We start from the raw sequence: 22,603 nt of genomic DNA on the forward strand, positions 1-22,603 counted from the left end.
CGTCATGTGACCACTCGCGCCAGCTGACTGTCCGATCACGTGCCCCCTAAACCACCGCCATCTTTGTGCGGGGCAACGGCCGGAAACACAACGGGAAGCGACTACTGGTGCGGGAGGAGAGGGGAAATAAATGAAACCTATGGGAACGTTGAGAGTGTGAGGGTAGGTAGCAAAGATCCTATAGCAGAGCTTTGGTAGGTAGAAGGGTAGAGTGCGCGTCCGGGAGAGGAGAGCGCGGGGCCCTGATGCCAGCTACGTCCTGGCCCCCACTGAATCTCTGCAGCCGCAACCTGCGGCCTTCAGCTTTAGATGGTGAAGTGAGTGTCCCCGGGCCTCCCTGCGCCTCACCCTGAGCGCCAGGCCCTTCATCAGCAGCTGCAGCAGGCAAGGTGCAGTCTATGATCTTTTGCACAAGTTACAGTGGAAATCTTGCTGGCAGCAGCATCACAGACACAGGCAATTGCCAGCTGTCTTTCACTCTGGACTTTAGGCTTTTTGTTACACTGTTTTTTTAAATTTTTTTGAGCTGTTCCTCATTATGTCAGGCTTGAATAGAGTGGATGTGGCGAGGATGTTTCCACTAGTGGGAGAATCTATGACCAGTGGCCACAGCCTCCGAATAAAAGGACGTTCCAGAAGAAAGGAGATGAGGAGGAGTTTCTTTAGTCAGAGGGTGCTGAATCTGTGGAATTTGTTGCCATAGATAGCGGTGGAGACCAAGTCAATGGATGAAGTAGAGATAGATTTTAGCCTTAAGAGCTAAATCTAATTCTCTTAAAAACACCCGGTGAATTGACCTCCACTGCCTGCCTTCTGTGGCAGAGAATTCCACAGATTTACAACTCTCTGGGTGAAGACATTTTTCCTCATCTCAGTCATAAATGGCTGAGGGGCTTTGCACAACGTGGTCGCTAACTAATCCTTCCTCATTACACAATACCCAGTCTAGGGTGGTCTGTCCTCTAGCCTGTTCATCTACATATTGGTTTAAAAAACCATCCCCTATACATTCCAGGAAATCCTCCTCAGTGCTGCTACCAATTTGGTTAGCCCAATCTATATGTAGATTAAAGTCACCCATGATAACTGCTGTACCTTTGCTACACGCATCCCTAATTTCCTGCTTGATGCTACCCCCAATCTCCCTACTGCTGGTCGGTGGTCTGTATACAACTCCAACAAGCATTTTGTGCCCTTGGCTATTTCGCAGTTCTACCCATAATGTCTCTCCTTGCTATTGCATTAATCTCCTCTTTAACCAGCAATGCCACCCCACCTCCTCTTCCTTTCTATCTATCCTTCCTGAATATTGAATGCCCCTGCATGTTTAGCTCACAGCCTTGGTCACCCTGGAGCCATGTCTCTGTAATTCCAACTATATCATGTTCCTTAGCTACGAACTCCACATTTAATTCATCCACCGTATTACGAATGCTCCTCGCATTAATGCACAAAGCTTTCAGGTATGTTTTTCGTATCTCCCTTCTATCTTTTGCTTCTGTCCTCCTTCTATGGCCCTATGTCTCCTTGCATTGGTTCCCAACCCCGTGTCCTGTTAGTTTAAACGTGGCCTTTCCTACACACTCTTTCCAGTTAACTGCACGCAAATGCTTCCACGTTCTTGACTCCACCCCTCCCCTCTGCTTAGTTTAAACCCATCCGTTTTTGCATGCTACCAACCAGATTGGATAATGCTATACATAAATACAATCATGTCAATCTCAAGTACAATAGGAAGAGCAAAGTGGAAGAGACAGAATGCAGATCTGAAGGGAAATTAAAGAGCCTGTCATTAGAACAATTAGAAATGGTGCTAGGTTTACAGGTAGAAAAGGGATTAAATAGTGGGGAGATTGTATCAGATGAAAACAGATCCTCCTCTGGGACCAGCACTTGAAGAGCCGCCAACCTCTGGTGCCATCTTATGTAATTAAGGAAAGTGATGCCACGTTTCAACATGGTAAGTCTTGCCATTTTGCCTCTGACACAGGTGAACCTCGGCAGAGATGGTCTGGAGAGGTGGCCTGGTACGCTCGCCTGGTAAGCGTGGCCCGCACTGAGAGGATGGATGAATCTGACGATGATTTTGTTGCACCGGGGAAGAGAGGCTGCGGGGCCGAGGCTGGAGGCAGAAGCTGCAAATCAGTCAGCTGGGACCCGCCAGTGTCTGTCACGGCAAAGGCAGGCTCAAAATGGCACCAGGCGGCAGGCAGCGTGCCGAGCTGTGTCATCAGGAGCAAAAGCCTCAGCGACGAGACCCCCAGCAACGATCAGGCAGAGGGAGGTGAACGAATGATGCACGACCCAGCCGTCTCTTGCTGCATCGCTGAAGTCCACGTGTCCCCTGAGGATGCGCCAAACGCCCGACCATCACAGAAGCCCGGCACTGAAAGGGTTAAAGATGGCGTGACAGGTAACCTCACGTACCGGCCTATCACGTGAAAGGCTACGTCCCATCCTCACACTTGTTTTCCAACTTTGTCCCCCATGGAAGTGCTAGCAATTAATTTGTGGGCAAGCGGCAATCGTTTAGACTAGAGATACAGCCCCTTTGGCCCACTGAGTCCACACTGACCATCGATCACCCTTAATTCTATGTTACCCCACTTTCTCATCCACTTCTTACACACTAGGAGCAAATTACAGAGGCCAATTAATCTACAAATCCGCACGTCTTTGGCATGTGGGTGGAAACCGGGGCACCCGGAGGAAACCCATGCAGTCACAGGGCGAATGCAAACTCCACACAGTCAGCACCCTAGGTTGGGGTTGAACCCGGGCCTTTGGTGCTGTGAGGCAGCAACTCTACCTGCTGCGCCACTGTGCTGCCCAGACTGATTGTTTGAGACATGCGCCTCCTTTCCAGGCATTTTCTGGGCCAAGGTTTCAAGCCGTTCTCAGAAGCAGCCCCCTAGCCACACTGGCGTGAAGGAACGGGTGCTGGGGAACATGCAGCAGTTTCGCAGGAAGGAGCCAGAGCGACTCAGGCACTGTATCGATGAGGAAAGGTCGCTGCAACCGGCCAGCCATGAAGATGTGGAGAGGAAGGTTCCTGGCTCACTTGATCCAAGCTCCGGCAGTGGAGAAAGGCAGGGTCACCCACCTGCAGTGACCCTCACTGCAACAAACACTCGTAAGTACACCTTTGATCTCTCAGATCTCTTAATTTACTGTCTCTGTTAAATTTAATTAGTGGGGTGAAACGCAAAGTGCTAGAGAAGCTCAGTGGGTCAGGCAGCATCTATGGACGGGTGATATTTTGGCTCGGGGCCCTTCTTCAGACCTGATCAAAGTTCAAAACTAAAACCCGAGTCAAATATCTGGATAGACCATCTACAGCAGCATCTGCAGTATCTGCAGTTTGTTAAATATTCTATCGTGTTTTAACGTGTTTTGTTGTGCTGTGTTTGTCTGGTGTTTCTGATGCAGCGTTAATGCCTCCTCTACCTGTGTCTGCAGCTGATGACTGGCAGGGAAGTGTGGCCAGCTCTGTGTCCTTGCCCTGGGGATTCCAGCAGGAATCGGGAGCGGCCTCTGCCTGTACACTGGAGGACAATGGGCTCTTCTTCTGTCTGATCTGTCAGAAAGATCTCTCCAACATGAACTCTGTCCGTCGCATGCAGCACGTCAACAGGTGAGATCATTAGCAATTGGAGCAGAATTCGGACATTCGGCCCATCCAGTCTACCGCCATTCAATCATGGCTGACCTATCTCTCCCTCCCAACCCCATTCTCCTGCCTTATCCCCATAACCCCTGATGCCCGTACTAATTAAGAATCTATCTCTGGTTTAAAAATATCCATTGACTTGGCCTCCACAGCCTTCTGTGCCAAAGAATTCCACAGATTCTGACAAAATAAATTCCTTCTCATCTCCTTCCTAAAGGAACATCCTTTAATTCTGAGGCTATGATCTCTAGTGCTAGACTCTCCCATTAGTGAAAACATCCTCTCCACATCCACTGTATCCAAGCCTTTCACTATTCGGTACATTTCAGTGAGGTCCCCCATCATTCATCTGAACTCCAGCGAGCACAGGCCCAGTGCCACCAAACACTCATTGTAAGTTAACCCATTCATTCCTGGGATCATTCTTGTCCACCATCTCTAGACCTTCTCCAAAGCCAGCACATCCTTCCTCAAATATGGTGCCCAAATTGCTCACAATATTCCAAATGTGGACTGACCAGTGCCTTATAGAGCTTCAGTATTACTTCGGATAAAAGTGAGGCAATTGGAGGAACAGCATCTCATAATTCGCTTGGGCAGCTTGCAGGATGAATATTGATTTCTCTCACTTCGGGTAGCCCCGACATTCCCTCTCTCTCTATCCCTCCCCCACCCAAGTCACACCAGCTTCTCATCTTCAAACAGCTTACAATGGCCTGTTTCCTTTATCATCGTTACTTTTTTTGCATATCTTTCATTCATTGTTCTTTATCTCTCCACATCACCGTCTATATCTCTTCTCTCTATTATCCCTAACCAGTCTGAAGAAGGGTCTCGACCCGAAACGTCACCCATTCATTTTCTCCAGTGATGCTGCCTGTCCCGCTGAGTTACTCCAACTTTTTGTGTCTTTCGTCAGTATTAAATCCCTGTTTTTATATTCTAGCCTTCTTGAAATAAATCCAGGCATTGCTTTTGCATGAGGGGCACCCTGGCAGCCAAGCCCACTGTTACAGAGCTGCCCTGTTGGTGTTTAATGATCTCAATGGACCAGTTGCTATGGTGGTGGGAACACATTCACATCCATTTTGTTTGACCTTTATTGGCCTGGTACTGGTTTAATTTATTTGAGCAAGGGGAGAATGCCTTTAGTTTAGTGTAGAGATACAGCACAGAAACAGGCCCTTCGGCCTACCGAGTCCACGCCGACCAGCGATCCCCGTACACTAGCACTATCCTACAGACACTGGGGACAATTTACAATTTTACCAAAGCCAAATAACGTACAAACCGGGACATATGCCAATAAAACACTCCTGACTTTCTTGAATGTGGGAGGAAACCGAGATCCCAGAGAAATCCCACGTAGGTCACAGAGAGAACATACAAACTCCGTACAGACAAATACCCGCAGTCAGGATTGAACCAGGGGCTCTGGCGCTGTAAGGCAGCAACTCTACTGATGTGCCACCATGCTGCACAACGTCAGACATGTTAAAGACAGAGTTTAAACAGTTTAGGTTTAGAATCATGGAATCATGAATCGTGGAAACAGGGCCTTCAGCCTAACTTGTACATGCAGCCAAGATGCCCCTTGTAAGCTGATTCCATCTGTCCATATCCCTCTAAACCTTTCCTAGACACATATCTGTCCAAGTGTCTTGTAAATGTTGTTGCAGTACCTGCCTCAACTACCTCTTCTGGCAGCTTGTCCCATATACCCATCTACCTCTGTATGATGAAATTGCCCCTCCCAGGTTCCCATTAAATCTTTCTCCTCTCACCATAAATCTATGTCTTCTGGTTCTTGATAGTCCTTGCCTTGGGTAAAAGACTCTGTGCACTCACCGTATATGTTCTCCTCATGATTTTTTTAATACTTCCATAAAATTCACCTTCAGTCTCCTGCCCTCCAAGTAATAAAATCTTAGCGTGCCCAACCTTTCCCTGTAGTTCAGGCCATCAAGGCCTTGGCAACATCTTTGTAAATCTTTTCTTCAACCTTTCCAGATTAATGATATGCTTCCTGTGGCAGGGTGACCAAAACTGAAATCAGTATTCTAAATGCGGCCTTATTGTTACGTGTACTGAGGTACCGTGGAAAGCTTTTGTTTGTGTGCTCTCCAATCAAATAAGAGATCACTGCACACGACTGCAAGCAAAACTCAAGTACACAAGGTGGAACAAAGAGAGAAAAGTGTAGAATATAGTTTCTCAGCATTGTAGTACCCATTCCAAAAAAAAACACACACAAAGTGCTGGAATAACTCAGCAGGTCAGGCAGCATCTCTGGAGAAAAAGGATGGGTGATGTATTGGGTTGGAACCCTTCTTCAGAGTCTGAACGTTACCCATCTTTTTTCTCCAGAGATGCTGCCTGTTCTGATGAGTTACTCCAGCACTTTGTGTCTATCTTTGTTAAAAAACCAATATCTGCAGTTTCTTCCTACACAGTTGCAGAGGAAAAGTCCCATGTCTAGAATGAGGTTGGTTGGAGAATATGACAGTACAGCAGCATAAGGAAGGATGGTTCAGAAGTCTGATCAAGCCAGACATAGTCATGGGGCTTTACAGCGCAGTCTGGTGAGCAGAAATGAAGTTACTTACCGTCTGCCTTACCTGGCAGGTGCCTTGATGAAGGAGAGAAGAAGGCAGTTGCTGTCACCTCTGCCATCACACCTCTGGTTCCTGAGTGTCCAATCTGTGGCAAATGTTTTAAAACTTTCAAGGGGCGAGTGAGTCACCTGAAGCGGTGTGCGAGTGAAATGGAAGTCTCACCACAGTTACTGCTGCAGGCTGTCCAGAGACAGAGCTTGCAGCCTCCTGAACCATCAGCTCCTCCTGACAGGTAATTATTTAACTTCATTCAGGGGAGGTGGGCTTTGCAGTCTGAGCCACTGTTTATTTAACTGCCTCTCATAATTGTATATGCTTTTATTAGGTCTCCCCTCATCCTCTGCCATTCTAGAGAAAACAATCCCAGTCTGATCAGCCTCTCCTTCTAACTAATATCCTTTAATCCGAGCAGCATCCCAACAAACCACTTCTGTATCCTCTCCAAACCTTCTACATTCTTCCTGCTGTGGGGTAACCTGAACTGCCCACAATATTTCAGGTGCGGGCTGGCCAAAGCAGAAACACAACTTCCCAACTCTTATACATTTTGAAACAATCCCACCGTAGATCCCACCAAATAAACAGGAGGACTGAAGTACCTCTCACAGTTTGTTTCTCCATCCATTACCGACAAGCGTCAGCTCGGAGCCTGTGGTAGGATTTGAATCCACAACCCTTTGCCTTGGAGCTCAGTGTTGGATGGAACTGAGGGCAATAATAGGCCCACATAACCAGCTGCAGTTGGGACTGAAATGATGCCAAAACCTGTTGACTGGTGCAGAGAGACTCACTGGGCTATTTCTATGTCTTATGTGCTTAGCTGGGGTTGTACTCATGTTGGCAATAATCTTACTCTCTGTATGCAAAAAAGAATCTCTTTGTGCACATGATGATAAAGGCACGATTGAACCATTGAGTGTTATACTCTGAAGCCTGATGTTCCTCTCTTCTCCTTGCCCAGTGTTCAACCAGGTGGATTGAAGAGGAAAGGTTCAAATAAAGAGCGTCAAGCAACAAAGAAGAGCAGGCAGCAAATTGACGAGAACACGATGGTTGCCATGGCGCTCTCGGCATCTCTGTTGGAGCAGGAGAGGCGGGAAGAGGCTGAGCACACTGTGGGGCTGCAGATCCATCGCCTCATCCGACCCAAAACAGTGTCTGCTGCAGGTAGGACTTTAGAGAGACAGCATGGAAACAGGCTCTCCGACCCACCGAGTCCATGCTGACCAGTGGTCATCCCATACGCTAGCACTATACTACACGCTAGGGGTGAATTACAATTAACGTACAAACCTGCACATCTGTGGAGTGTGGGAGGAAACTGGAGCACCCGTAGGAAATCCACGCGGTCATAGGGAGAATGTACAAACTCTGTATAGACAGATCCCGTAGTCAGGATCAAACCTGGATCTCTGGCGCTGTAAGGCAGCAACTCTACCATTGCGCCACCCTAGAGTTGAACAGTTACTGTTGCAACATTGCACCTTCGTCTTTGTGTTATAGAGTAACACGGCACGGAAACAGGCTCTTGTTTACAAATTGCAAACAACTGTTTCTTTTCTCTAACTCAGACAGGAGAGGCCAGAAGAAGAGGAAAGATGGCCCGACAGTGTTACTGGTGGAGGACCCCGCGTTGGCGCTCAGACGGGCCCAAGACCGGCTGTCGTTGTTGCTGTCAGAGGAATGGTCGCCGTGCAGGACCCCACGGCTCCCCACCAGCACTTTCTCCGCCGGTGGGGTGCTGCGGCGGGTCTGGCACGTGCGGGCAGGGGTAGCCGAAGACAACAGCCTCTGGTGTCGCAGTGCGTTGCCCGTTGTCAGTGACGGGGAACCTGCCTGTTTCTACACCAGTGACCTGGTCCCTCCCATCACCCCCTGGCACTCACAGCAGGTGAGCAACGTGAGGGGTGGGAGATTGCAACCTTCACGCGGTCTATCGTGTTTCGACGAATACAGTCAACCTGGCGTGCACAAACTGAAAATCAAACAGAACAAGTTGTTTTACAACTTTAGGTTGTGCACACCATACGCAAGAAGAAGAAGCAACGTGAGGCAAATCCCGCCAAAGTACTGATGCCTCACCACCTAGTTTCACAGTAGCTGAAAAATGGGTGGCACAGTGGCGCAGCGGTAGAATTGCTGCCTTCAAGTGCCAGAAACCCAGGTTCGATCCTGACTACGGGTGCTGTCTGTACACAGTTTTATGTTCTCCCGGTGACCGCGTGGATATTCTCGGTGTGCTCTGGTTTCTATTGAGTATAGAAGTTGGGAGGTCATGTTGCAGTTGTATAATACCTTGGTGAGACAGCATTTAGAGTATTGTGTTCAGTTCTGGGCACCATGTTATAGGAAAGATATCGTCAAGCTTAAAAGGGTTCAGAAAAGATTTACGAGGATTTTGCCAGGACTAGAGGGTGTGAGCTATGCGCTCCAAGGAATAGAGTCCCAGCCGACTCGACCTCTGCCCATAGCTCAGACCCTCTAGTCCTGGAAATATCCTCGTAAATCTTCTTTGTACCCATTCCAGCTGGACAACATCTTTCTATATAACACGGTGCCCAGAACTGAACACAATACTCTAAATGTGGCCTCACTAATGTCTTATACAACTGCAACGTGACCTCCCAACTTCTATACTCCCTACTCTGACTGATGAAGGCCAATGTGCCAAAAGCCTTTTGACCACCCGATGTTCACCTTCAGGGAACTATGCACCTGCACTCCTAGATCCCTCTGCTCTACAACACTCTCCAGAGCCCTACCAGTCCTGCCCATGTTAGACTTCCCTAAATGCAACACCTCACCTTTTTCTTTATTAAATTCCATCAACCATTCCTCAGCCCACCTGGTCAATCGATCAAGATCCTGCTGCAATTTTTCACAACCACTATCTGCAAAACCATCCACTTTTGTGTCATCTGCAAGCTTGCTAACCTTGCCGTGATTGTTCTCATCCAAATCATTGATATAGATGACAAACAGGAACGGGCCCAGCACCGAACCCTGAAGCACGCCACAGGTCACAGGCGTCCAGTCTGAGAAGCAACCTTCCATTATCACCCTCTGCTTCCTTCCATGAAGCTAATTTACTATCCATTCAGCTATCTCTCTTTGGATCCTGTATGATCTAACGTTTCAGCGCAGCCTAGCATAAGGAACCTTGTTGAATGATTTACTGATGTCCATATATACAAGGGGCGAGACCCGCCTTCAGATTCCAAAGAATCTGGGCTGTCCAGTGGTTTATTTTTCCAGCTTTGAGCTGAATCCAAGGTTCTACATTGCTCCTTCATTAAAGAGCTTTCAGATCCTGGTGGCACAGACTTAAAGCAGTGGTCAGAAAACCTTGAATGAGCTAATGGAAGCTGTCTGAGATAGTGGGAAGCATGGTAGAGAATTAACACACATTGTACTGTGTGTTTTTTGTTGAAGGAACAAAGACCGGGATTCCAGGCTTGTAAGGAACCAACATTATCCACTGCAATCCCCACAAAATCTGTGCCCAGGCCCAACCCAGAATTGGCCGGCGAGCCCTCGGCACCAGAGAGCGAGGGAGAGGAAGAGCGCGTGGTGAGGAGTCGGCAGGAATGCACCTTGTTGGATCTGATGGACTTGGCAGGCGAGGGAATGACGCTGACACAATGGCAGTCTGAAACGAAGAATGCAGCAGGCAGCGAGGCAGCGCAAGATAACGGTACGTAGAGACTTTATATACTTGATCTATATAAGAATTTAGAGATACAGCATGGAAACAGGCCCTTCGGCCCACCGAGTCCATGCTGACCATCGATCATCCGTTCACACTAGTTTCATGTTATCCCACTTTCTCATCCACTCCGTAAACACTCGGGGCAGTTTACAGAGGCCAGTTAACTAACAAATGTAGGAGGAAACCGCAGTACGCAGAGGTGGTCACCGGAGGAACATGCAAACTCCTTATAGACAGTTCTTCAGGGCAGGATGTAACCCAGATTTCTGGCGCTGAGAGGCAGTGGCTCCGAACTGTGCTGCCTGTGCATAATCTCTAAGCATAATTATAACGTGTTTTTAAATATGTAACTGTGTTTAAGGAAGCAAAATTATAATTATTACTGTGCAGAGTAGCTATTTGTTGGAATGATCAAACTAAATTGTATTCTCATGGGAGATTAATGCTTATTCAAAATATAAATTATTTTAGAGTCTGAACTCCAATTAATTTGTTTGACTTTCCCTGACTTGGACAGTGATAGTTCATTTTATCAGATGCTTTTAATAGTTCAAAGAAACTCCAGTTTAACTTCTGGAGAGCACTACTGAGTACTGGAGAGCAGTAAGTGCAGGTTGAATAAAACACAAAGTACTGGAGGAACTGAGCAGGTCAGACAACATCTGTGGAGGGAAATCAACAGGCTGTGTCTCGGGCGGGGACCCTTCTTCAGACTGATGGAAGTGGGATGTATGTTGAATGTTCAGCAAGTAATTCCAGCTCATTACTATAATTCTAAACCCATGTTTTAACTGCAAATGTTTTACCCCGCAGGAAGCGAGTCTCCAACAGATGACATAGTGCCAAGCGGCTTTGTCCCAGCCCAGAGAGAAGGATGCCATGTCAATAGCCCGCAGTGTGGAGTAAGCAAACCAGTTTGATTGTATTGAAATGAAATGGTGCTCCATTGATTTCTGTGGCTTTGACCACTTTGCAAGAGAGATTCCAGACTAAATTGTCACCGATGATGTTCTTTGTGAAGTGATCTTATTTTGGGTTTGTTGGGCTCTGATTGCAGCTGCGGAGGCTGAGGGCAGACCTGGGAGCGATGGTGAACAACCCTCACCTGAGTGACGTGCAGTTGCAGGTGGACAGTGGCCAGGTGGTGTATGCCCACCAGTTTGTTCTGTACGCCCGATCACCACAGCTCGTGCAAACTGTAAGTGGTGAGGAAATTGTTTCTGTCAATGGAACGCCAAATTATTTCTTCCCTCTCAAAGAATCACATAGCAACCGGCACAGTGGTAGAGTTACTGCCTTACAGCGCCAGAGACCCGCGTTCGATACTGACAAGGTGCTGTAGGTACGGAGTTTGTATGTTCTCCTTGTGACCACTTGGGTTTCTCCTGGGTGCTCCGGTTTCCTCCCACACTCCAAAGGCGTACAGGTTTGTAGGTTAATTGGCTTCAGTAAAACTAAATTGTTCCTAGTGTGTAGGATAGTGCTGGTATACGGGGTGATCATTGGTCAGCATGGACTCAATGGGCCGAAGGGCCTGTTTCCACGCTGTATCTCGAAAAGTCTAAATGGCTCGTTTAAAAGTACTTATGTATAGAGTCATCAACCATGGAAACTGACCTTTTGACCAACTCATCCATGCCGACCATGTTGTATAGCTGTGAACACTAAGTGCTAGAGTAACTCAGTGGGTCTTGCAGATGGATAGGCAAAGTTTATGGTTGAGGCATTGGGTCCGTAGAAGGTTCCTGCCCGAAACATCGCCTCCATGTTCTCCAGAGATGCTGTCTGACCCACTGAGTTACTCTTTATGTTCATTGCAAGATTCCAGCATCTGCAGTTTGTTGTGTCTCTGAGCTTTAGAGCTGAGCTAGCCTCATGTGCTTAGTTTTGACCAATGTTCTTCAAACCATTTCCTGTCCATGCACTTGTCTAAATAAACGTCATCATTGCTTCAGCTTTAACCTTCTACTGGCAGCTTATTCCAAATACTCACCATCCTCTGTGAGGACAAAGAATTACCCCACAGGTCTCTCTTAAATCTTTACTCTATCACCTTAAACGTATGCCCTCTAGTTCTGGACCTCTCTACCTTTTGGGGGGTGGAGAATGGCTGACCATTCACTAGCACAGAAGACGTTATAGCGCCATGGTTCACACCGTTGAACTGGCACAGACACCTGGGTTTGATCCTGACTGGAGATGCTGTCTGCAGAGTTTGTTCTCCCTGTGACCATGTGGGTTTTCTCTGGGTGCTCCAGTTTCCTCCCACACTCCAAAGACGTGGGCTTGTATGTTAATTGTCATTGGTAACATTGTAAATTGTACCTAATGTGTAGGATAGTGCTAGAGTATGCGCTGACTGCTGGTCATCACGGACTCGGTGGGCCTAAGGGCCTGTTATTAGACTTTATGTATCTCTAAAGTTATTCACGGGTTGAGTTTGGCATCTTGCTGTTTTGCAGGTGCACAATGAGGGGCTCCTGGTGGAAGAGGATGATGCTGCCCAGACTCGCAGACTCTTGCTGCCCGATGTTACAGCAGCAGCTGTCCTCTCCTTCCTGCACTACCTGTACACAGCCAGCCTTCCACTCTCACCCGCTGTGCTTGCTGATGTCCACGCACTTGCTAACAGGTCAGTGTTGAAATGCTGCTGTTAATCTGCACGATCATGTTACGTTTCAATACGTCTGAGGAAGGGTTGGGCGTTGATCGGGCGTACAGAACAAACTGGTGGCCAGTGTTGTACTGTGCTTCTAAATTCCAATAGAAATGGATCAAGTTTTGAAAGTACTTGAGTGGATTAACAGGAGAGAGAAAGGAAGTATTTCTGTTTTTCATGTGGCCTGTATTGTATGTAAACAAGATGTGAAGTTAGCGGACATGTTTACTCCCAGAACCTTGTCAACTGTAATCAAAGATGGGTGAAATATTAACTTTTAAATCTGATTCATAATTTGCTATCCAGTTATTTGGAAATGCTGATGGCTTGTCATTTGATAATGAATTCGTTTATTGCCCCCCCCCCCAACCCCAACTCCTCTTGTTCTCGATTTCCCATACTCTGGGCAAGAGAGTCTGCGTTTACCCAATCTATTCCTCTTGCTCTATTCCTCTAGAAGATCACCCCTCATCCTCCTACGCCCCTGCTCCACTTCTCCCTATACCTCAGTCCCTTCAGTCCTGGCAACATCCTCGTAAATCTTCTCTGCACCCTTTACAGCTTTACGACATCTTTCCTATAACATTGTGACCTAAACTTCAAGGTACCCTTCAAGTTCAAAGTTCTTAAAAATGTTTTAATTTGGCCTTAAAGGCGGGTTGTCCTGGCGGCGGCACCGGATGGGCATTGCAGGGGACGGCCTGGCCCTGCCGATGATGCAAGGGGTTAGATCTCAGCTCGCTGGTGAAACAAGCTCTCGGTATGAAATGGATTCTGTGTGACACCTTCCTCTGTGTCCATCAGGTTTGCTGTGAGTGAGTTGGAAGAGATCTGCAGAGCCTATTGTGTGGAGGCCGAGCCTGATGGAGACAGTTCGGAACAAGATCCTTTTGTGCCAACGATAGAGGAAGAGTACGGACGTAGAGAGGACAAGTTGCAAGATCTGCTGAGGTCCATGTGGGTGGATGAAGTTGAAGAGCCTGCCTTTGTTCCTCCGCTTGCAGAGAGCGATGGTGTGGACGGGGCTGACGAGGGCGTTGGTGATGAGGAGCTGGACGAGCTCTACCAGTTTGCTGCAACTCAGAGGAAAACTGAGAGAAACTCCGTGAAAGAGTCTGTGAGGCTTGAGCAGAACAGCAGCAGTGGAACTGAAGGAGAGGCTGAGGTCTGTGAAGAGAGGGAGCTGAGTGTGGAGGGACCAAGGACAGTGAGCCAAGGATCTCCTGTGATTGAAAATGTAAGAGCTGGTGATCAGCAGCTCCCTTCAAAACACCAAGAGGTGTCCTGCAAAGTCAAACCATTTCAGCCACAAGGCTTGTGTAACAGCCTTGAAGCTGACGTGAATTCCAACACCAGCGATTGCCTCTTTTCAGAGACGGATTTGTCCGTGGAACTGCCCCATGAAGTGAGCTTTGGTGAGCCCGAGCCGTTCAGAGAGGAGCCTTTTACCAGTTCGCCTGCCAATCGCAGCATCAACGGAATGTCTCCCACGTGTGAGACTCACAGCCCCACCGCGTGTCCACATGTGTCTGATCTCCCTGTGGTTGGTCTGTCACCGCCAGAGATAGATGGGGAATGCACACGACGACTCCACAGTCCAGCCTCGGCAGCAGCCTTGTCTCCCAGACCCACGCACCATGAAACATCGGGAATCATCTCGGCACCTTCCAGCGGTGCTGAGCAGTGCGACGCTCCTGGAGCGCCATGGGATCTCTCTGCTCAGATATCTCCAGGAGATTCAGATGGACCGTGGCCTTGGAAGTCGGCCCCTCCCTCACCTGGTGGTCCCTTGGCAATGCCACCTCGCGAGAGGCAGGAGCTGGCGTCGCCCATCAGCATCAACTCCAGTCCGCCTGCATTGCACAGCAGGTCCAGTGAGGTGGTGGTCATAGATTCTGATGAGGAACCGGGACTAGTTGGGAATGAAATAACCGGAGCCCATTGCCCATCGGCGTCTCCACCCATGGCATCAGTCTCCGAGGCTGAAGGTGACATTGGAGTTGGAACTCCGCCCACGAGGCCGGGCGGCACAGAGAAGGCTGAGCTGTTGAGCGTGGCGGCAGAATGTGGTGACCAAGGCAGGGACGTGGGTGGTGACGGTGAGCTAACCCTGCGGCTGAGCAGTAGCAGTGAGCAGAACGAGCCTGACGTGATCGCAGACTGCTCGTGGTTGGTACCATCTACCCCTCTGTCAGCAGAGTCCGCCCACTGCTCGCCACTGAACAAGCACTCTCCCCCATCAAAGAAACAGAGGGGCACAAGAGGAGAGAAGCCAGTCCTTCAGGAGGCCACTGTGACAAACGCTACCTGTGTTGGGCAGAGGAGAGCAGAGGCAGTGACAGTGAGCCCAGAGAAGAGAGTCTTGACGCATTCTCAGGAGAGGAAGCTGGTTGGTGACCTGGATGGTTCAGCCGAGGCATTATCCAGCAGCGAGTCACTGAGCGATTCGCCTCATTTCACCCCTTTCACTCTCACACAGACCTCTGTTATCGAGCTGGAGAGTGAGGACACCTCGTCACGATCTCCGCCAGAGATTACACCGCTGGTGTCTCCCTGCTCCGAGGGAAAGGCAGCTGCAGGCGGGTCTGTGCTGGAGGCCATCGACACGGAAGAGGAGACGGCAGGCGCTGGAGCTGATTTTTTCGACACCGAGCCACCAATGCCCTTTGACGATGAGTTCTGGCCTTCTGAGGGAAGCCCTCGTCTGGAGGGTGAAAGCTGCAGTACTGAAGAGACGTCTCCTCATGGGGCAGCCAGTCGGCCCAAGAACCGGGAGGAGACGAACCTCGTCGCTAACGGGCAGCATAGAAATAGCACTCCGCTTCCAGGAAGGCCAAACCCCATCACTGCCTTCCCACCTCCAGCTGCCGAGGATGTTCTTCCCAGCAGTCAGCATCCCAGCTTTCTGGATTCCAGAATCTGGAAAGATTGGGAAGAGGACGACGAGTTTCCGCAAGTGCTGAGTGGAACCACTCACATGCTGCCTCCTGCCGAATCCAGGCAGAGAGCGACGAGTCACAAAACTGCAGGTCAGTGTCACAGCCCCACACAACCCCTCTCCCCAGTACATCAGACCGGCTGGGTTTGGGTTCAGGAGATTTAAATCTCTGAACCTCTGGGCCTAAAACGTTGAGTTTTTGGAATAAATACCAGTGAGTCATACAACTCATAAACAGGGCCTTTGCCCCAACTCATTGTTGCCAAGCAAGATGGTCCCATTTGCCCATGTTTGACCCATATTCCGGTGAATCTTTCCTATCCAAGTAGCTGTACAAATATTGTTTAAATCCTGTTATGTACCTGCCTCCACTATTGTTGAGCTTCTGCTGTTGGAATAACTTAAGTCACACACAGTGATTAAGATCCAGAGACTTTATTAGCGTTACAGCTCGGGTAACTTCATCTTAGCACACAACTCAAAAGTGAGAGAGAAAGGGCAGAAAAGCTGTCTGTTAAACTAGTGGGCGTAGCTACTAAGTATGACTCATAACATGAGTGACACTGATCTACAACTGTATGGCAGCTTGTTCCATACACGCAGCACCCTCTGAAGTGGAAAAAGGTGCTCTTCGATTCCGATTAAATCGTTCCTCTCTGACCTTAAACCTGTGTGCATTCACCCTATCTTTTCTGTTGGATCTCCCCCTATTCTTCCACGCTCCAGAGAAAACAATCCAATTTTTGCTTTCGATTTTACACTGTAGAGATACAGAGCGGATACAGGCCTCTTGGCCCACTGTGTTTGTGCCGAGCAGCAATCACCCCGTACACTAACGCTATCCTACACACTAGGGACAATTTACTATTTTACCGATTAGCCTACTAATTAGCCTTCAAGCTGTAGGTCTTTGGAATGTGGGAGGAAACCTGAGCACCTGGAGAAAACTGCATTGTTTTCAGTGGTCACAGGGAGAACATACAAACTCCATACTGGCAGCACCTGTTGTCAGGTTGGAATCTGGGTCTCCGGTGCTGTAAAGCAGCAGCTCTATCCGCTGCACCACCGTGGCGCCCTTTTGCTATTTGTGCTGACTGGTTTACATCTGTTTCCAGCGCCTGTCAGCGGACGGAGTGGTCACCTCCCCTTGGCACCGGTCACACCTGAACCACTGTACTCCACCATGGCCACACCCAGCCTAAAGAGAGAGCTGGCCAGGTAAGTGAATGCGGCTTTCCTCATTGATAGTCTGTGTGAATAATTAACTAACCACTCAGGGGTTCAGGAGATGTTTCTTCACCCAGAGGGCAGAGAGACTTCACGGGTGAAGAGATGAGCAGAGATGCTTCACAGGGAAGCAGGATAATGACATTAATGTGAAACAACAGATAAAAGGAAGCTCGGGTGTCGGAATCTAGAGAAAAACGCAAAGTGCTGGAGAAACTCAGCGGGTCAGGCACCAGTGGAGGATCTGGACAGGCGGCAAATCAGGACTGGATCCACCCTCAGTCTGAAGAAGGGTCCCGAACTTAAACACCATCTGTCCATTTCCTGCACAGATGCTGCCTGACCTGCTGGTTTGCTCCATTTCACGTTAAGATAACAGATCAGACCAGACAAAGCCATGCTGAGAGTCAGAGACGAGGGTGACTGTAAACCCCGCTCAATTAAACTGAGGAAACCTTTGATAGACAGAGGGATAGACATAGATGCTGATTTACAAAAAAAGACAAAAAGTAACTCAGCAGGTTGGGCAGCATCTCTGGAGAACATGGATGGGTGACTTTTGGGGTATGGAACCTTCTGTATAAGTAGCAAAAAGATGAGCTAAAGTCCCTGAACCAGAATGATACAATCTAAAAATGGTACTTTGTCATTAATTGCAAGATATCTGTGATATGTGCAGGTCTGGTCTTCCTAACCAGAGAATGAACACTAAGTGCTGGGGTAATTCAGTGGGTTAGGCAGCATCTGTGGAGGACATGGATAGGCGATGTTTTGGGTCGGGATCTTTCCTTGGACTGATTGTAATGAGGAGACGGAGAAAGCTGGAAAAGAAAGGTGGTGAGGGACAAAGCCTGTTACGTGTTTGGTTTTGTTTCAGGTTTGGTGTTCGACCGTTGCCGAAACGGAAAATGATTTTGAAGTTGAAAGAGATCTATGATTATACGCACCGCTGCGAGGAGCCGGACTCTGTCCGCTCAGCAAAGCAAGTGTTGTCGTCGCAGCCGCGGGGCCAGGAGCTCAGGCCAGGAACAAGCGCAGTGAACCAGTCGAAGGCTCTTCCATCGACGACCGAAGGGCCAGCACACCGCCCGACACCCACGACCGCAAATGGGAGCAAACCGGCCTCCAACGGACGTCTCCAGGTCACGGCTGGACGGAGAGGGAGGGGCGGTGGTCCTGCGACAGCTAGACCCCAGGCAGCGACCAGCACCGGAGTGGACAACCAGCTGTCCTCGTCTCAAAGCTCCTCCTCGTCGGCAGCGAGCGGGGACTCCTCGCGCTCAGAGAGGTGGGTGAGTTAAACTTTGGGGCAGGAAAAGATACAACCCATTGATCGGCGAGGTCTTGCACCTCGGCACTGGGCTGGTTTGAAGAGAAGAGTGTATGTCCATCTACTGCTGGATCAGGCTACTTACAAGGTTCAGCATCTGTTCTCAAAGCCTGTTTCTGAAATCAGGTTGAACAAAACATCTTTCTCCTGAGTATTGAACATGTGGAATCATTGAGTTGTACAGCTCCTACACCTGCCATGTCCGCACTGGCTATTTTACCCATCTACCAAGGGACCTCGTGTGCTGTCTGTGTGGAGTACGCACAATCTCCCTGCGACCTTGTGGGTTTGCTACGGTTTCCTCGTACACCCCAAAGACATGCGGGTTTGGAGGTTAATTAGCCCTCTGTAAATTGCCCGCATGTGTAGGGATAATGGAATAACAAATAGATGCCTGTTTACAAAAAGACACAGTGCTGGAGTAACTCAGCGGGTCGGGCAGCATCACTGGACAACATGGATAGATGACATTTCAGGTCCGGGGCCTTTGTAGGACATAGAACTTGAGTGAATGGTCGGGATGGACTCAATGGGCCGAAGTGCCTGTTTCCACGCTGTATCTCCAAGTTAAACTAATCTCATTTGCCAGTCGCACTAGGACCTTACCTAAACGCCGCGTAATCAACCATGTTGCGATTGTGTCTGATTCCACCACCACTTCCAACAGCACATTCTAGAAATCAACCACTTTTTGTGTAAATGTAAAGCTCTCCCTAGCATCCCCTTTCACCTGATGCTGTGATAGTCCCAGTGAAATGTCCAGAACTGTGTCAGGTTTCCAGGAGTCGCATTCAGTGTCGCTGAGTGAAGGACGGAGGCCGATACATATATCGGCCTCCACTGCGTGACAAAGTAGTTACTTTCACGGCACACCTATTGTGTCCTTAGTTTTAGTTTTAGTGGGTCGCCGTAAGGTACAATACTTTGTCACGTGTACCTCCGGCCTACTCCTGCCGACACATGTTGTTAAGTCAACAAATCACAAAACGTCTTTCCCAAGTTATACGGCCACCAGCCAATGTGGGCAACGCTGGGTAAATCAATCCAAACCTCTGGGATAACTGACTATGTTAATTAATGATGACTATACATGTTGATGACAGACAGACAGACATACAGTGGCGCAGCGGTACAGCCGCTGCCTCACAGCGCCAGAGACCTGGGCGGTCACGGTGGCACAGCGGTAGAGTTGCTGTCTTACAGCGAATGCAGCGCCGGAGACCCAGGTTCGATCCTGATTACAGGTGCTGTTTGTACGTTTCTCCCGTGTTCTGCGTGGGTTTTCTCCGAGATCTTCGGTTTCCTCCCACACTCCAAAGACGTACAGATTTGTAGGTTAATTGGCTTGGTAAATGTAGAAATTGTGGGTGTGGGATGGTGTTAATGTGTGGGGATTGCTGGTCGGCGCAGACTCAGTGGGCTGAAGGTCCTGTTTCCGTGTGGTATCTCTAAACTAATAAACTTGGCTTTCTTGACTACAGCTGCTGTTTGTACAGAGTTTGTATCTTCTCGCTGCAACCACATGGGTTTCCTCCAGGTGCTCTGGTTTCCTTCCGCATCCCAAAGACATGTGGGTTAATATATTAATCGGTAAAATTGTAAATGATCCCAAGTATTTGAGGTAGAACGGGTAGCCGGTGGGTGTCTTGGACTCGGTGGGACCAAGCTCTTGTTTCCATGCTGTATCTCCAAGGTAAAGTGAACTACAGCTGGTCTGACTGTACGAACAATCATCTGTTTTTCAGGCTGCTGGCCGGTGAACTGGACGACAATTTCAGCACAGACTCTGAGGATGGGGACGTGGGGATCACCCCGTCACAGGCAGCAGTCCGTGAGGGAGATACTACCCAGGCCATGAGGGAGTTTATCCGCTCCAACCCCTCGCTCTACACTGACATCCTGCAGTACAAGCCCTTTGAGCTGTCCGACCTCCAACAGCAGCTCAAAGACAGCGGCATTAAGGTTTCCCGGAACAAGCTGGTGGACTTTCTGGATGCACACGGCATCACCTTCACCATGGCGAGAGCGAGGAAGGAGGTGAGGCAGCGGAGAGGGCAGGGCTCTGGCTGGTGGGGCCGTAAGAAGCCGGGCCGCCCAAAGAAGTGAGGGTGGAATAACACTTCGCGTGAAGAGGGGTCCCAACCTGAAACGTCGCCTGTCCACCTCCTACTCAGAAGCTGCCCAGCCCACTGAATCACTCCAGCACTTTGTGTCATTTTGGTAAACCAGCATCTGCATCAAGTGTCTCATGAACCCTTGGCCTCTGTATGGGGTGAGGGGTGTCGAGCTGTCGGAGATGCCCTGTAGCAGCTGTGAGCTGGTTGGAGGGGACGTGGTGTATCCAGTGTCGGTATCCAGTGTTGGTATCCAGTATCCACCCCCACCCGTGCTGGTCTGTCCGGGACCTTGCAGCAGGAGCTCTGGCACAAGGTCTCTACTGTGACGTACGATGTCAGCGTTCTGTGGCCTTCAGCCATCCTGTGGCCCACAGTCTGAGACGAGCTAAAGTGAACACCAGGGGCTGGGCGGTGCCAGTGTGACCAAAGCATGGCCGGTCCCTCAGACTGACCACTGGCTGCCACCTTCCGGCCCCTGGAGTGGACCCGTGCACTTGGCGAGGGACAGGAAGCAACCTGCACTGGTGTGGACAGGGAAAGCAGGGGATGTCTTCAACAGAATTATCCAGTTTAAGAAAAAAGGATTTAACCCCAGTACTGGGAGTCTCCTTTAATGTATGTCGTCCAGGCCCAGCAGCTCCCTGTTCAAATTGTATATATATTTGTATATTATTGTATAAAAACAGTGGAATAAATGTAAGGGGCTTCTGTCGGTGGGTAGAGAGTGTGTGTTGGGTCATGGGGGGGGATCCATCCTAGTGTCAATCTGATCACATACTCGCATACGCGTATTTACACAGATATATGCATTGACGCATGCATGCACTCGCATGCTTGTAAACACACATATCTCCACTTACACTTGTACTCGTGTGTACATGAACCTGTGCTTGCAACAGTTTGTGCAACCAAGTGCTGTGTACATAGTTCATGTGTACGTGTATACATCTTGCATCTAAGTGCAGGAATTGACGTGTGCATAATTATGTTTGTGCATGTGCTAGTGTGTGAACATGCGGTGTGTGTACATATGTACTGGTCTACGTGACTGCTTCACGTAATTCTATATATTCTATATATATTTGTGTACATGCAAATACTGTGTGCATGCACGTAATTCCGTGTGTGTGTATATATGCGAGTGTGTGAGCATGTCTACATGTGGTTTCATACATGTGCATGTCCATGTACTTGTGTGTGCATGTGCATTGCTGTTTCCATGTGTGTACACAGATCAGTATGCATGTACGAACATGCGCTGTGTACGTAATTCTGTGCATACGCACGAACGTGTGGGCATGTGTATAATGTGTGAATGTGAGTGGCGACGTGTGTATGTGCGTGCATATATAAGTGCAAATGTGAACGTACGAGTGTGCGTACTGCATGTGTATACGTGCATGGATGTGTGAACCAACTGTGCATATGTACAGTGGCTTCCAGAATGTTTGGGACAAAGACCCATCATTTATTTATTTGCCACTGTACTACACAATTTGAGATTTGTAATAGAAAAAAATCACATGTGGTTAAAGTGCACATTGTCAGATTTTATTAAAGGGTATTTTTATACATTTTGGTTTCACCATGTATAAATTACAGCTGTGTTTATACACAGTCCCCCCCCCATTTCAGGGCATCATGATGTTTGGGACACATGACTTCTCAGGTGTGTTTAAATGCCTCCTTAATGCAGGTATAAGAGAGCTCTCAGCACCTAGTCTTTCCATCACCTTTGGAAACTTTTATTGCTGTTTATCAACATGAGGACCAAAGTTGTGCCAGTGAAAGTCAAAGAAGCCATTAAAAGACTAGAAACAAGAATAAAACTGTTAGAGACATCAGCCAAACCTTAGGCTTACCAAAATCTACTGTTTGGAACATCATTAAGAAGAAAGAGAGCACTGATGAGCTTACTAATCGCAAATGGACTGGCAGGCCAAGGAAGACCTCCACAGCTGATGACAATAATTGTCTCTATAATAAAGAAAAATCCCTAAACACCTGTCTGACAAACCAGAATCACTCTTCAGGAATCAGGTGTGGATTTGTCAATAACTACTGTCCACAGAAGACTTCATGAACTGAAATACAGAGCCTACATTGCAAGATGCAAACCACTGGTTAGCACAAAAGTAGGATGGCCAGGTTACAGTTTGCCTAGAAGTACTTAAAAGAGCAACCACAGTTCTGGAAAAAGGTCTTGTGGACAGATGAGACGAAAATTAACATATCAGAATGATGGCAAGAGCAAAGTATGGAGGAGAGAAGGAACTGCTTATGATCCAAAGTATACCACCTCATCTGTGAAACGTGGTGGAGGTGTTATGGCTGCTGA

General features: G+C 48.6%; 1 protein-coding gene across 3 annotated transcripts; it reads left to right on the forward strand.

Annotated features, from left to right (window-relative positions):
- The first annotated feature begins 17 nt into the window (after positions 1-17).
- On the forward strand, positions 18-21,893 carry slx4 (SLX4 structure-specific endonuclease subunit homolog (S. cerevisiae)). 3 transcript variants are annotated; one of them, XM_055651549.1, is made up of 16 exons: positions 18-166; positions 199-389; positions 1,991-2,413; positions 2,867-3,133; positions 3,460-3,634; positions 6,296-6,517; positions 7,247-7,452; positions 7,857-8,176; positions 9,718-9,979; positions 10,808-10,896; positions 11,052-11,192; positions 12,457-12,626; positions 13,458-15,682; positions 16,707-16,809; positions 17,696-18,106; positions 19,894-21,893. In XM_055651549.1, exons 3-16 carry the CDS (start codon positions 2,065-2,067, stop codon positions 20,252-20,254), a joined length of 5,301 nt encoding a protein of 1,766 aa, XP_055507524.1. In that variant the 5' UTR covers positions 18-166; positions 199-389; positions 1,991-2,064; the 3' UTR covers positions 20,255-21,893. The 3 variants fall into 3 exon arrangements, with proteins under 3 accessions (XP_055507524.1, XP_055507523.1, XP_055507522.1); XM_055651548.1 differs by lacking the exon at positions 199-389 and having other exon boundaries at positions 27-162; XM_055651547.1 differs by having other exon boundaries at positions 50-389.
- Positions 21,894-22,603: the final 710 nt, after the last annotated feature.

This window comes from Leucoraja erinacea, chromosome 20, assembly GCF_028641065.1.
Source record: "Leucoraja erinacea ecotype New England chromosome 20, Leri_hhj_1, whole genome shotgun sequence".
NCBI lineage: Eukaryota > Metazoa > Chordata > Chondrichthyes > Rajiformes > Rajidae > Leucoraja > Leucoraja erinaceus.